The 15,097-nt window shown below is 41.6% G+C and overlaps 1 protein-coding gene across 8 annotated transcripts in view; it reads left to right on the forward strand.

Moving 5' to 3' along the window:
* LOC140211578 (dmX-like protein 1) overlaps window positions 1-15,097 on the forward strand; it is a 199,880-nt gene that overhangs the window by 145,255 nt on the left and 39,528 nt on the right. For 5 of the 8 annotated variants that reach the window (XM_072281438.1, XM_072281439.1, XM_072281441.1 and 2 more), the window contains 5 exons: window positions 633-834; window positions 1,487-1,604; window positions 2,689-2,751; window positions 13,396-13,482; window positions 13,693-13,814. In XM_072281438.1, the coding sequence (XP_072137539.1) occupies window positions 633-834; window positions 1,487-1,604; window positions 2,689-2,751; window positions 13,396-13,482; window positions 13,693-13,814 (592 nt within the window). The remainder of the gene's footprint in view (window positions 1-632; window positions 835-1,486; window positions 1,605-2,688; window positions 2,752-13,395; window positions 13,483-13,692; window positions 13,815-15,097) is intronic. The other 3 variants (XM_072281440.1, XM_072281442.1, XM_072281443.1) reach the window with 1 other exon arrangement.

A 15,097-nucleotide genomic window follows, 5' to 3' on the forward strand; every position in this document is an offset into this window, starting at 1 on the left:
AGCAGCAACACATCACAACAGCAGAAACGGAGGGAAGCGGGTGGTGGTTACAGCTTAGAGGAGGGACCAGGCTGTGGGTCCTCCTCTAATTTTGGCTTCTTCTTCAAGTAGGCGTCAAGGTTTGACTGCCTTTTCTTAAGGTTCCTGTCATGAAGCAGTTATAAGGTAGCAGGAAACATGTTGAGACCACCTCTTTTTGCCTTATTGCTACACTCCCAATCAGGGTTATTATCGATGAATGTTGTGGAAAAACTTGATGAGGGAGCAAGAAGCTATACATGCACAAGGGAGGCAGAGCGTGAACTTTTATGTGATTGGCTGTGAATGGCTCAGAGCGTATGTAAAGGACTCTCATAGGCCAATAGAATGTTTACTATAACGGCTGCCACTCCTGAGAAGTTTTTAATGGTGTTTAAAATAAATATTACGTCATTTTTTAAAATTTCAATAAGAATTGAATAACTGCTTTGTAACAAATCAACTCTATGTGGGATAGCGTTATGTGGGGCTCTGAGTGTATATGATAACGGATTTATAACCCAAAAGGGAAGAAGCAACTGATTCAAATATATTTCCAAACTCTCAAGATTTTTAATTACTTTTTTATTTTAAGTGTTACTGCTTTCTTGCAGAACTTCCTGTTTGCTCTCCTCCTTGTCATGCAATTTTAAAGACTCTTCAGCGCTGGGAACAGGTGCTTCTTCGGCGACTTGAGTTATTTGGTGGTCCACCTCCAGATTTCATCTCGATGCATACTAGTGAAGGCACAATTTCTTCAGGACCTGCTCTTCTCATCCATAAAGCATTACTGGAACCCACAAATACACCATTCAAGTAAGGATAATAATGCAACAAATTAAATTATTTTACTGACGTCGTGATGGGCTGAATTAAAAGTTGCCTATATATTGAAAATAGTGACTTCCCAGGTTTTCTATGATTTTTGTCCAGGAGGGAAAGATGTACTACTTGGTTTATTTCCAATTGATGAAGTAATTTTATTTCCAGTTAATAAATTGGAACTGAATTAAGAAAACAAATTAGAAATAGCTTATGGAAAAAAATGAACAAAATTTATTTTTTTATTATTGGGATATGAAGATTGCTTACAAGGTTTGTGCTTATTGATCATCCTTAATTGTCTGGAGGAAATTAAGAACTGCTGCTTTGAAATGCTGGAGTCCATTGTATTAGGTGAGGAGTTTTGTGATTTTTTGATTCGCTGAGGTAAAAACATGCTAATATGTAAAATGTAAAGTAACTTGGAGAGGAACATGAATCTACTTTCCCTGTTCTTCTATACAAATGATGTGATAGGGCCAGGACTGTTACATTGACTGGAAAGGCTATTTTATTATATTTTGTTTTTGAAGCATTCATTTAAGATAGTAAAGTACGTTTCTGTTAATTTTGTTTTATACAACTGTGTAAGTCTTTCTATTAGAACTCAAGTTACTGCCCATCTGAAATGACTTTTTGTCTCTAGGTCAAAACATCATACTGCACTTCCAGTTAAAAGACTTTGGCAGTACCTCGTGAAACAGGAAGAAGTGCAAGAGACTTTCATTAGAAATATATTCACCAAAAAACGATGTCAAAATGAGGTAGGTATTAAAAGAAACTTTAAGTTTACCTCATTTCCTTTACAATCTTATCGAGATCAACTTTCCTTCCTGGTGACACTCTAAATTACACAGTTGACCCGCCTTTGTGAATGCATCATCACTCCTTTACTGTCATGGCCTTTGATACCATTGATCAAGCCTTCCTCCTTAAATATCTCTCCACTTGTGTTGACAAGGAAGAAATTGCCCTTTCATGTTTCCTCTTTTAAATTTATGGTGAGAGCCTGATGATCTTCAGTTGTAACATTTTATTTTCTACATTCTTACTTCCAGAGTACTGTTAGTCACTATCTCATTCTTTGACTATTTCCTGACTCTTCTTAACATCATTAATAATGTGATCAGTTCCATAAATTTTAATAACATTAGACTTCACTTTGTCTTTTAAAGATTATTATTTTTTTAATTCAGTGACAGATAAGGTACAGTATATACAGTAATGCCTTTCATCACCATACTTTTAAATATATGCGTTGCTCTCATTTAACTCCAATGTGAATTTTTCCAGCTTAGTCATATTTACATTTCTTTTTTCAAAGGTACCACTTCACCTTTATTTACTTTGAATTGCTACACTCCCAGATGACTGATACCTGCATTCTACCCCATTTTTATTCATAGTTTAACCTGTGAAGAAGTAAAATGTTGATATTTTTAAATTTGTCTAAGCAACATCATCTTGTACTTCCTTAAACCAGTTCTTCTGTTTGACCTGACAGTCCTCTATTAAAATATTGATAAAGCAAATGTTTTGGGTTACAAAATATTTTTAATTGAATATATGAAAAAAGCAAGTATTTAATATGTTAAAGGGAATGATCATACCACTTTTATCATGATAATTATTTTAAGGTAGTTCTTGTGAGTTTAATCTCCATAGGACCATAGATTGCAGAAATGCCAGTGAAATTCTTAAGGGGTAGTGTTTATTTTAGGATGAATAATTGTTTTTTGATATTAAGGACAAAGCTTCATCTCTAACAATATTTTCTAACTCGTGCTTTAATTCATCTCTTTTTTTTAAACCATTTGTTTTGTGGCTGTTCTTTGTTCTGTGATGTAGTCATTAGACAGCTCCAATGAAAAGGTCAGAAATTCAATGACGGAGGAACGTAGCAGCAACAAGGTACAGCTCCACTGTTCATAATCAGCTCTGCCACCAAATGTAGTATTCTGCCCCTTAATGCAATGTTGACATCAGGTCTAAGGTTATTAGCTTAAATGAATAACCAAGAATTCCAAGTTTAAGAATAAGTCATTCATTTCATTTAAGCTCAAGCAAGAAAAATACTTTACCTACACACTCGTGGGTTCATAATCTAGGATGGCAAGAACAGTTACTGTGAATTTGTTAATACAATTTTCTTTTCTGCGCTGTGTTAGTGAAGAGCAAATAAGAAAACGTGGACTTAATTGTACTATTATGCTATTACCATGAAGTAAAGTTAGATTTGTCTGGTTTAAGACATGTTTGATTTTGAATTTTAAAATTTAAAAATTAAAAATGTGGAATCAGTATATCTATTTTGGTGAGAATACACATTGATTTTTGGAAAGTTTCCCCAACTGATCTTTTGAATGCTGAATGGGGTCTCTCTTTTTCTACCTATCTTGCATCCCATACCTGGCATTGACAACACACTTACTTGTCAACTGAACCTTTCTGTCCATTATCTGGAGATTGCTCGTTTGCCAAAAGCCAACATTTATGCCACTCCTTTTGCAGGAGGCTGAAGCTGTGGCCCATATGTGGACCTGAAGCTGAAATATTTGGTTTTGAGCAATAATAACTGCAACAAGCAAATAATGACAGAATTAAATACACGTGGAATCTAGGAAATTGCACTGAAATATCTATAAAGTGTGTCCAACATAATTTTGTTCATTTTATATTGCGAATTTGTGGTCGATTACTCAAAATTCTCACTACCTGTTGACGTACACTCAGCAAAACTCTATACTTTTGAAGTCTGTACTCTTCTTGTTTTATTAAGAATATTGATAAACATCATGCATTCCTCCAGAATCCCACCATATGGTATCTGGTGAGTCATGAGATGAATACGTTTGATGTCTTCTGCTGACAAGTAATAAAATATTGGTGCACATTTGTACTTGAAATCTGGAACTTGGGCTGGATGTTTGCTTTGTGTGTCACCATGTTTACTCTTCACAAATATGTAAATTGCATCTACTCGACATGTTACTTAACATATTAATTTCCAAGTCCTGTGAGTTGCAGATTTATGTTAACATAATAGCTGCAATGATACAGAAATAGTATATCTGAAAACAGACTTAGTGATGTGTGCTGAGTATGAAGTCATGATCAAGACCAGGGTTATAATCAGGAACACAGGTCAGGAATATTAGTAGGTTTGTAGCCAGATCGTGGATAGTTGTGCAGATTTTATTCAGTGATATCTTCTACCTCGCAAGGTGCCATTCACTTGGAAGTTACAGCTATGGGGAGGTTGATCATTGTAATAATCTCTATAGTGCCATTGCCTAGCGGCTATAAAAGTACCTGCAATTTCTGTTGTTCATGGAAAGTCTGTGTTTATCCCTCAAGGATAATGATGTCTTCATGCACTATTAGGTAGCAAAATGAACAGAAGATAGACTGTAAAAAAAATAGCATTTGTGTCTTCATACATTGCACTGAAAATTAGGTGCTTTAATCTGAAGTGCAGAGGATCTTTCAATCAATTTTCTATCTATCCTCTGTTTTACTAAATACTTCTAAATTTCCAGAATAACTAGGCACCTGATGCTACTTTTTGCAAGTTATTTCAGTGTCTGTATATAGAAAGACAGTGGAAACATACAATTATAATGTACTGTATTTGGTAACCCCTCCCTGGATGTGCTGTTTCAGGCTGAAAGGACCTGTGGGTGATGCAGTTCCTTACTGATGAGAGGAAGAAGCTTCCAAATGAAACAAAAGTTGATGGGAGTAGCCCACAAGTTCAGCAACAGGAAGGTGGTGCTAGCCTTTAAATAAAGGTGAGCACAGTGGTATATTTGCCCACATCCTGTTCTATTATCAATGCCATCCCTTTGTCTACTAAAACCTAAGCCAACTCATTACTGCTGTCATCTTTGCAGGTATACTAGTCCCCGTTAGAGCACAGTCTCACATCACATTTGTATTGGCATTTGTCTGCATCATTGCACAATTTTAAGCATTTCCATTCTAGCTTCCCTGAACAAATGTTCTCCATTCATTTGTTTAACAAGTGTTGTTCCTTCCACTCTTCTCTCTCTACCTTGCAGTAGACCATGGAGGACAAGAGAGAGGAAAGAACCCTGAATCAAGTCTTAAATGACAACTTAAAGGGTGTTGCTAAACAGTCATGTTTTGGAATTCTTGTCCATAGGAAGCCTGTGAGGCCACATATAATGATGACAAAATTAAGCACCATCCATTCAAGTAGTATGCAACACTCACATGTATTGGCTTGATGTCAACAGCGTTGAAATTCAATCACACCTACATATGAGAACATTATTATTTTAGCAGTTAGAATGTACCCATTTATATCCCACTTGGCCTTCAAACGTCTCCCTACAGATAGTGCAGAATTCAAGCACCAACTATTACTATGCCAAGGAAGCCACTTACTCTGACACGACAGAATCAGTCATTAAAATGATTTCAGGATAATACCAGATTGATTATTCATTTTAAACCTTGCATTCGGGGTTTACCTGATATTGCATACAGAAGGGTTTGCCACCTGGTGACTCATTTCACCAGTGAGTAAGAGCAGATGAAGCACACCTCACACTGGACCGAATCAAAGTCAGACAGCACAAGTCTATCCAAGCATTTTTCAGCTGCACATGAATATTAGGTTTTGGGTACTTCAAACAGGATTCATCTGGAGTAGTTGTAAAGATTGTGCAATGTACTAATGGTTATTCAGCTGTATTATACCAACTGGTACATGACTAATATGAAATAATCTCAAGCAAAATTGGCATGTTTGAAGACCTTTGCAATAGCATTTAATATCCAAGGCAACCAGCATAATGTATTAAATTGGGAATTCAATAAATATTTAATAAATGATTGGAGATCAGTATCAATAGCTTGCAATGCCACAAATGCCCACCTCAAATTGGATACGAGATATGTTGATCTTGCAACTAGTTTATGTCAGGAGAGGTAATAATAAAAAAGGAATAAGTAAGTTGGGACTCAATATTCTCATTAGTTCATGAGGAATTGTTGTTTTGAAGTACTGAAGGACCTGGGTGTTAGATATTCATTGAAAGGATGCTGTTGTCACTGATAAAGCCAGCTTTTATTATCCATAAATCTTTACTGAAAGGAATGTCTTAAGTAATTTGAGAGAGTCGTGAACTGTAAAAAAAATATTGCATTTGAAATTATGTATCAGCTGAAATGGATAAGGGTGGCAAAGTTTATTTACTAAGAAACATTACTGCCCAATTTGTGACTTTATGACAGTATAGTGGATTCCCAGTCAACTTTACTTATCCTAGCTCATTATTATTTGTTGTATGAGGAGAAATTAAGCCAACTCAACCAATGCTGACTGGAATTTAGAAGAATGAAAGATGACTTGATTGAAATGTACAAAGTTCTTGAGGGGCTTGAAATGGTTAATGCAAGGATTGGGTGTCTAGAAATAGAGGTCACAGTACCCTATAAGGGGTGGACAACTTAGAACAGAGAAGAGAAGATAGTTCTTCATCCACAAGGAAGTGAAATATTCTGAATTGTCTACATAAGCAAGTTTGTAGAGACTCAGTTACAGAGTATATTGAAAGCAGAATTGATAGATTTTTATGTATTAAGGGAACCAAGGAGCAACAGATTAGTGTAGGAAAGGAGTACAGAAGCAAAATATCAGTCCTGATCCTATTGAATATGGAACAGGTTCAAGGGACTAAATGATCTACTTGCCACACACATAAAAGTTGCTGGTGAATGCAGCAGACCAGGCAGCATCTATAGGAAGAGGTACAGTTGACGTTTCGGGCCGAGACCCTTCGTCAGGACTAACTGAAAGAAGAGCTAGTAAGAGATTTGAGAGGGGGAGGGATGGAGCCAAGAGCTGGACAGGTGATTGGCAAAAGGGATATGAGAGGATCATGGGACAGGAGGCCGAAGGAGAAAGAAAGGGGGAGGGGGGAAGCCCAGAGGATGAGCAATAACGGATGGAGTACGAGGGGAAGGCGAGGCATTAACGGAAGTTAGAAAAGTCAATGTTCGTGCCATCAGGTTGGAGGCTACCCAGACGGAATATAAGGTGTTGTTCCTCCAACCTGAGTGTGGCTTCATCTTTACAGTAGAGGAGGCCGTGGATAGACATACCCGGACCAAACCTGTGCTGTACCGGGCAGGAAGATCTCAGACAGCCTCACGCTGCTGAGGGACACCATCGCCTACGTGCAGGACGGGGGGGTGGACGCCTGCCTGGTCAGCTTGGACCAGGAGAAAGCCTTCGACAGGATATCGCACACGTACATGGCGGACGTGCTCTCCAAAATGGGATTTGGGGAGGGAATCCGGAATTGGATTAGACTGCGATACACAGACATCCGTAGTGCAGGCCAGGTCAACGGGTGGGAAACAGACAGCTTCCCCATCAGGTCTGGAGTCAGGCAGGGCTGTCCCCTCTCCCCTGTCTTGTTTGCTGCATAGAACCCTTTGCGGAAGCCATCAGGAGGGATGAGGGCATAAGAGGGGTGACGCTGCCAGGCAGTGGAGGGACCCAAGTGAAAACCTCCCTGTACATGGATGACGTCGCCGTCTTCTGCTCTGATCCGAGGTCAGTTCGCAGGTTGATTGGCACCTGCGAACAGTTCGAGCTAGCGTCGGGGGCCAGGATCAACCGCACGAAGAGCGAAGCCATGCTCTTCGGCAACCGGCCCGACCGATCCAGCGTCCCCTTCACCATCAGGTCTGACCACGTGAAGGTGTTGGGGATCTGGTTCGAAGGGGCTGAGGTGTGCAACAAGAACTGGCAGGAGCGGACTGCCAAGGTGAAACAGAAACTGGGACTGTGGGGAGGGCGCTCCCTGTCGATAACGGGCAAGAACCTGGTCATCAGGTGTGAGGTGCTCTCAGGGCTGCTGTACTGGGCGCAGGTCTGGCCCGTCCCCCGCTCCTACAGCTCGGAAATCACCCGGGCTGTCTTCAGATTCGTCTGGGGATCCAAGATGGAGCGGGTGAGACGGACCGCCATGTACAAGTCCCTGGACAACGGGGGCGAGAACGTCCCCAATGTCGCCCTCACCCTGATGGCTAGCTTCGTATGTGGCTGCATCAGGTTGTGTGTAGAGCCCAGGTATGTGGGCACAAAGTACCACTATGTGCCCAGGTTCTACTTGTCGCCCTGGCTACGAAGGATGGGTCTGGCCCCACTCCCGCGCAACGCCCCAGTCAGCTGGTCATTGCCGGCATACCTGTCCTACGTAGCAAAGTTCTTCCAGGAGAGCGCCTTTGACCACCGGGCCATCAGGCAGTGGTCGGCACGTAGTATCCTGCAGGCACTGCAGGAGAAGGATGTGATAGACACAGTGGGGTGGTTCCCTGAGCAGATTGCCCAGTTCATCTGGCAAAATGCCTCATCGCCAGATCTCACCAACAGGCACTAAGACCTCGTCTGGCTGGCGGTGAGAGGGGCCCTCCCAGTCAGAGCCCTCCTGTACGCCCGGAACGTCGTCTCCGCACCCCACTGCCCACGGGAGGACTGCAGTGAGGAGGAGTCTGTGACCCACCTCTTTGCACACTGCCAGTTCGCAAAGAGGGTGTGGAGGAGGATGGACAGGTTAGTGTCACGTTTTATCCCCAGCAGCTGCGTAACAGAGGACTCTCTGATCTACGGGCTGTTCCTGGGGACGCACATGGAGACCAACATCGATGCTGCTGGCAGATCATCAACTCGGTGAAAGACGCTCTTTGGTCAGCCCGAAACTTGATGATCTACCAGCACATGGAGATGTCCGTGGGAGAATGCTGCCGACTGGCACATTCTCGGCTGCAGGAGTACGTGCTGAGGGACGCACTGAAACTTGGTGCAGCCACCGCAAGGGCCCGGTGGGGAAAGACCACAGTATAGGTTTCTCCACCCGTGGGAGTGGGAGGGGTCGGTGGCCGGGGAGTATACCCCTCAACAATGATATGCTAAGCTGAACTACTGGAGTGCCACGTGGGTGGCTATTAATACGGATATTTTACTGAGTATAATGGAAACGTATGTAAAGGATGAAAAGTTATTGAATGGTTTATTGTATATATTTATTTTTGAATAAAGTATATTTTGAAATATAAAAAAGAATCAGAATGGGACGTGGAATTAAAACGTGTGGCCACCGGGAGATCCTGCTTTCTCTGCCGGACAGAGCGTAGGTGTTCAGCAAAACGGTCTCCCAGTCTGCGTCGGGTCTCACCAACATAGAGAAGGCCGCATCGGGAGCACCAAACGCAGTATACCACCCCAGCCGACTCACAGGTGAAGAGTCGCCTCACCTGGAAGGACTGTCTGGGGCCCTGAATGGTGGTGAGGGAGGAAGTGTAAGAGCATGTGTAGCACTTGTTCCGCTTACAAGGATAAGTGCCGGGAGGGAGATCGGTGGGGAGGGATGGGGGGGACAAATGGACAAGAGAATCGCGTAGGGAGTGATCCCTGCAGGAAGCAGAGGTGGGGGAGGGAAGGATGTGCTTGGTGGTGGGATCCCGTTGGAGGTGGTGGAAGTTACGGAGAATTATATGTTGGACCTGGAGGCTGGTGGGGTGGTGGGTGAGGACAAGGGGAACCCTATCCCTAGTGGGGTGGCGGGAGGATGGGGTGAGAGCAGATGTGCGTGAAATGGGAGAGATACATTTGAGAGCAGAGTTGATGGTGGAGGAAGGGAAGCCCCTTTCTTTAAAAAAGGAGGATATCCCCTTCGTCCTGGAATGAAAAGCCTCATCCTGAGAGCAGGTGCGGCGGAGGTGGAGGAATTGCGAGAAGGGGATGGCATTTTTGCAAGAGACAGGGTGAGAAGAGGAATAGTCAAGATAGCTGTGAGAGTCCGTAGGCTTATAGTAGACATCAGTAGATAAGCTGTCTCCAGAGATAGAGACAGAAAGATCTAGAAAGGGGAGGGAGGTGTCGGAAATGGACCAGGTAAACTTGAGGGCAGGGTGAAAGTTGGAGGCAAAGGTAATGAAATCAATGAGCTCAGCATGCGTGCAGGAAGCAGCGCCAATGCAGTCGCCGATGTAGCAAAGGAAAAGTGGGGGACAGATACCTGTATAGGTTTGGAATGTGGATTGTTCCACAAAGCCAACAAAAAGGCAGGCATAGCTGGGACCCATACGGGTGCCCATGGCTACACCTTTAGTTTGGAGGAAGTGGGAGGAGCCAAAGGAGAAATTATTAAGAGTAAGGACTAATTCCGCTAGACGGAGGAAAGTGGTGGTAGAGGGGAACTGGTTAGGTTCTGGAATCCAAAAAGAAGCAGAGAGCTTTGAGACCTTCCTGGTGGTGAAAATCATCGAAAAATTTTAAAGCGTGAAAAGTGTCACAAACATAGGTAGGAAGGGATTGAACAAGGGGGGATAAAACTGTGTCGAGGTATGCAGAAATGAGTTTGGTGGGTCAGGAGCAAGCTGAGACAATAGGTCTACCTGGAGAGGCAGGTTTGTGGATCTTGGCTAGGAGGTAGAAACAGGAAGTGTGGGATGTGGGAGCTATAATGTTTGTAGCAGTGAATGGGAGATCCCCTGAGCGGATAAAGCTGGTGATAGTGTGGGGGACAATGGCCTGGTACTCCTTAGTGGGGTCATGATTGAGGGATAAATAAGAGGAGGTATCTGCGAGTTGTCGCTGTGCCTCAGTAAGGTAGAGGTCAGACGCTGCATTTACCAGCAACTTCTATGTGTTGTTTGAAATTCCAGCATCTGCAGATTTCCTCGTGTTTGTGATCTACTTGTCATTTGAATTCTTAAGGCATCCGTTAGTCTTGCGAGACCATGGATCTGCGCCTGGAAAGTCTTCACTCTCCAAGGCACAGGCCTGGGCAAGGTTATATCGAAGACGGGCAGTTGCCCATGCTGCAAGTCTCCCCTCTCCACGACACCAATGTTGTCCAAGGGAAGGGCAAGAGCCGATACAGCTTGGCACCAGTGTTGTCGCAGAGCACTGTGTGGTTAAGTACCTTGCTCAGGGAATGGTAATATGGTTACACTGCAGAAGGCCATTCAGCCCTTCATGTTATCTACAGAGCAGCACTCTAGTTCTACCCACCAGACTTTCTTTTAGGTAGTGTTGCAAACTTTTACTTATGTTTTTCATTCAAATCCTTCTTGAAAGTACCATCAAGTCTGGCTGCACCATTTCTGTAGGCTGTACATTCCAGATTTCAACTATGAAATCTAAAAGTCAAACAAGTTGCTTTGAGTCACTTTGATTGCTCTTCTCTGTTTGTTTATATCTGTGACTTCTAGCCTTTGACCCTCCACCACATGGAGAAACCTTCCACCATACACTTGGTCCAGACACCTCATTTTATATGCTTATTTAATCTCACCTCAGCCTTGTTGTCCACAGGTAATAGTTACAGTTTCTATGTGATTGTAACTGTAACCCCCTCATCCCAGGAACCATTCTCATAAACCTTCTCTGATCCTCTCTGATGCCTTCACATCATTCCTATAAAAAGGCAACCAAAACTGAACACAATGCTTTAATTGAGGATGCACCAGTATTTTACTAAGGTTCGGCATGACATCCCCTGCTTTAATACTCTGTCTCCTCTGATACAGCCCTGAATGCATCATTATCCATTTTCTCAACTTGCATTATGATTTTTATTGATTTGAGGTCCCTTATCCATAAGCCTCTTTATTCCTGCTCCTATTTTTTCCTATGAAAATACATAACCTTAGTTTCCTCCATAATAACATTCATCACCTGTAAGTTTGTCCATGCTACTGACCTGTTTAATTCCTGCTGCAATTTTTCCACTCTCCTCATAACAGTTGCAATATTGCTCAGTTTTGTGTTACTTACAAATTTAGAAATTGCCTTTCACCCCCAAATAAAGGTCACTAATAAAGCCCTAACAAACATCACTGTTCATCTTCCAGTCAGACAAATAACCATTCATCTTGATAGTAGTATACTGCTTCATATCCATAATATTAAATCTCTTTTTATGCCATGTGTGTCAAGGCACTGGAAGTTTCAAGTTAAACCTCATGTTTCAAGTTTAATTATCATTCAGTCATACATGAATATAGCCAAACGAAACAGTGTTCCTCTGGGGCCAAGATGCAAGATATTTCACCAACAGCACACTGCACACAGCACAAGTAACAAATATGGTTATAGTTTTAGAAAAACATGGTCATAAAGAGGGGGATTTTTTTTTCCAAGTAGTATATCCCAGGTCCCTAAGTTGTCATGGTTTTGCTTGCTGCAGTACTAAGCAAATGCTGGAGTGTAGTACTGACAGGAGGGGCAGTCCTCCAGCCCAGTACAAAATCCAACAGGACACAGCCAGCTCTGGCGTCCCCTTCACTGGCAGCTTCAGCAGGCAACTCTGAGGCATGAGGGCCTTGTCCACGCAACAATTGAAGCAGTGCAGCTCCCCTGCCGTCAGTCTCACCAGTGAACTGGGTTTGTGAACTATGTTACCAATTTCCAGCAGAGTCTTACGGTCACAATAAAAACGTCCAAGATAATCACTCAAACCTTCTTTTGGAGTGCTCACTGTCTTGGCACAATGGTACACACAAATCCAGGTAACCACACAAGTCCAGGCAACAACACGACAATGGTACGCAACAACTCCAGCTCTATTGGTATCAAGCAACCCGCTGATGAGATGGGCCTGCAGTACTTGATGTTCTTGGTATCCAGCAGTGACTTGCGATCATAAAAGAGACACAGAGGATGAGCAAATACACTTTTGGTTGAACCAGAAGTGCCCACTGCGTCTGAGGGCTCTGCGATCTTTCTAGAATACCCCAGAAATGGGTTTTAAACATGTCCCTGGATGAGCAGTTATACTTCTCAGTAACAGTCCACAGTGTTATCATATGTGGGCACAGTGCCTCTGAGCTGCATCTCTTCTGACCTGCTTTCACCTCTGTAGCTGTTGTTCTTACTCTGCCTTAGTGTGAATCCTTCCTTCCCCCAACCCCAATGTCTGTAGAACTTGAGCCCATCAAAACCACTCTTTTTGTATTTATGACAACTCCTTTGATTAAATGTGAAGCCACTCTTTGTTGTCTCCTTTCCCTATCTTCATTTGTTCAATGAATAATTGTGTTACTAAGCTATCAAACATATTGCTAGGTGTCAAATTAGTTTAATCCATGTTTATATTGGGGAAAAGGTGTGAGCCGCTAAACCAACTGTTGTGTCTGCTCCGTGATGAATTATTAGTTTCTCAGTTATGTTACTTCAGCTTACTGTTTCTGTTGGTCTTCAGTAGAACAGTTTTGTTTTGCAATAATACTTCTTGACGTCAGTAACTTGGCTGTGTTTTTGCCTCTCACTGTAAATTTAATGTTGCACAATGCTGAAATCCAGAATAGAAAATTAGTCCTTTTATGCTTCGATCCAAGATGAAAAATCTTCTTGATTTTGTGCAGACATAATTGCTGAAGTTCAATTTCTGAGAAGGGTGTTGGCTGAGTTTATTTTTGTTGTACTATCCTAGTGTTTATTTACACTATTCTACCATGGAAAGCAAGTTTACTACTTTGGTATATGATGTTTTACTGTCCTACTTTGTAAAGGTGGATACAGATGCTGCTTATCCTGGTGGTCGAGCAAGAATCATTCACAAAGAATCTGACATCATTACAGCCTTTGCAATTAATAAGGTAAGCAGACATGTAGAGTCAACAAAAAAAAAACTCTTAAATATCAGTGTAAATGGTGTGCTTTCCAGCTGAAGTATAACCAGAATTTTTGGCAAGGCATTAACGGCCTGTGCAGTTAATCTATTTGATATTTTACATGATGTTAAAAACTACTTGTCATTACTATTAATGGTGTGGAAGTTTAAAGACTTTTTTTCTGCTAATTATCAGGCTAATCGGAATTGTGTTGCCATAGCCACCAGCCATGATATCCAAGAGCTGGATGTTTCTGCAATTCTGGCTACCCAGATCTACGCTTGGATTGAGGATGAGTTTGAACTGGAATCAAAAGGGTATGACTAGGAAAGAGAAGAGTATAATTGTTTATAATAGTTAATTTTATTTACTGTGGGGGGGGGACTCATATATGTCCTTTCTAATAATGTTCAAATACAAAAGTTGTGTGTGAAAGAAGAGGGCAAATATGGATTTGTTAATGGTAAACTATGTTTGACAAATTTACTTGAATATTTCAGGATGCCCTTAATCAGGCGCATTAAAGAATACTTACAGAAGTTATCAGTAAGGTTTTCCACATGGGATTATTAACTTTTCAAGTCAGGTCGGAAATTGTTTGATACGCATTGGATGTAGGGGAGCAAATGAAGATCAGATTTTCTCAGTGGTGTAAAGTGCAAAAAAACCCTTCGCTTTTCCTTTCACCATATAAATAAGTATATCAGGCCATCCTGAGAACCTGAATGGATTGATATAAATCCAAGATGACTATTAGATGTCTAAATTAGTAAGTAGTCTTGGACATAAATAGTCTCCATAAATTTGTGAAAAAAATTATATCTGGAATTCAGAGAGGTTAACTCAGGGACTGGACCCAAAAGAAAATTGTTCTTTTTAAGGTTATAACCAATGAAGCACTGTGGAGGCAGAAATTTGGGAGTCCAACTATGCAAATTAATTACTTAATAAGCATCCATATCAAGCTATCATTAGGAATAATGGCCTTTATTAGAAGGTGGCCGTAATACGAAAGAGAGGAAGTTATGCAGCAGATGTATGGAGCCTTAGATAAGATCTAGAAAACTGCATTCACTCTGGAGTCACACATTGGCCTGAGAGAGTGATTGGGTTACAATATAGATTAGGTTGTATGAATCAGGAACTTAGATTGTTGTAGGGGCAGATTGCAAAACCTGCAATTTCCTATTTTCTGCTGTACAGTTGTGAGTTTTCAAAATGTGCAATTGTCCGATTATGGGAAATATTATTATAAATGGATAGATGTCTTTTGAGGTACTTTGCAGTTAATGTTTGATGAAGGATGTACAAGAAATCATACTCAATAGGAGAGAAGTGCTATTTCAGGAATAAAAGTCCTGTTTGGAACGTAGAAAGTAGATAGGGAAGTGAGAAACTTAAATTTGTTATGGCTTATCTGGTAGATTGATGGCGATGTTGTAGAATATCACAAAAGCCATGAAGAAGTTAATAGTCTAATACATAGTTTTTGAGTTCTTTGTTGTAACCAGTAGCATAGGACCAATGCGGCATTAGCTGTTATAGCATAAATACAATTTGAATCCGATCTGTTGATTAAATGCTTGGCTCCTATTGTGAA

The sequence above is a fragment of the Mobula birostris genome, chromosome 17, assembly GCF_030028105.1.
Source record: "Mobula birostris isolate sMobBir1 chromosome 17, sMobBir1.hap1, whole genome shotgun sequence".
Lineage (NCBI taxonomy): Eukaryota > Metazoa > Chordata > Chondrichthyes > Myliobatiformes > Myliobatidae > Mobula > Mobula birostris.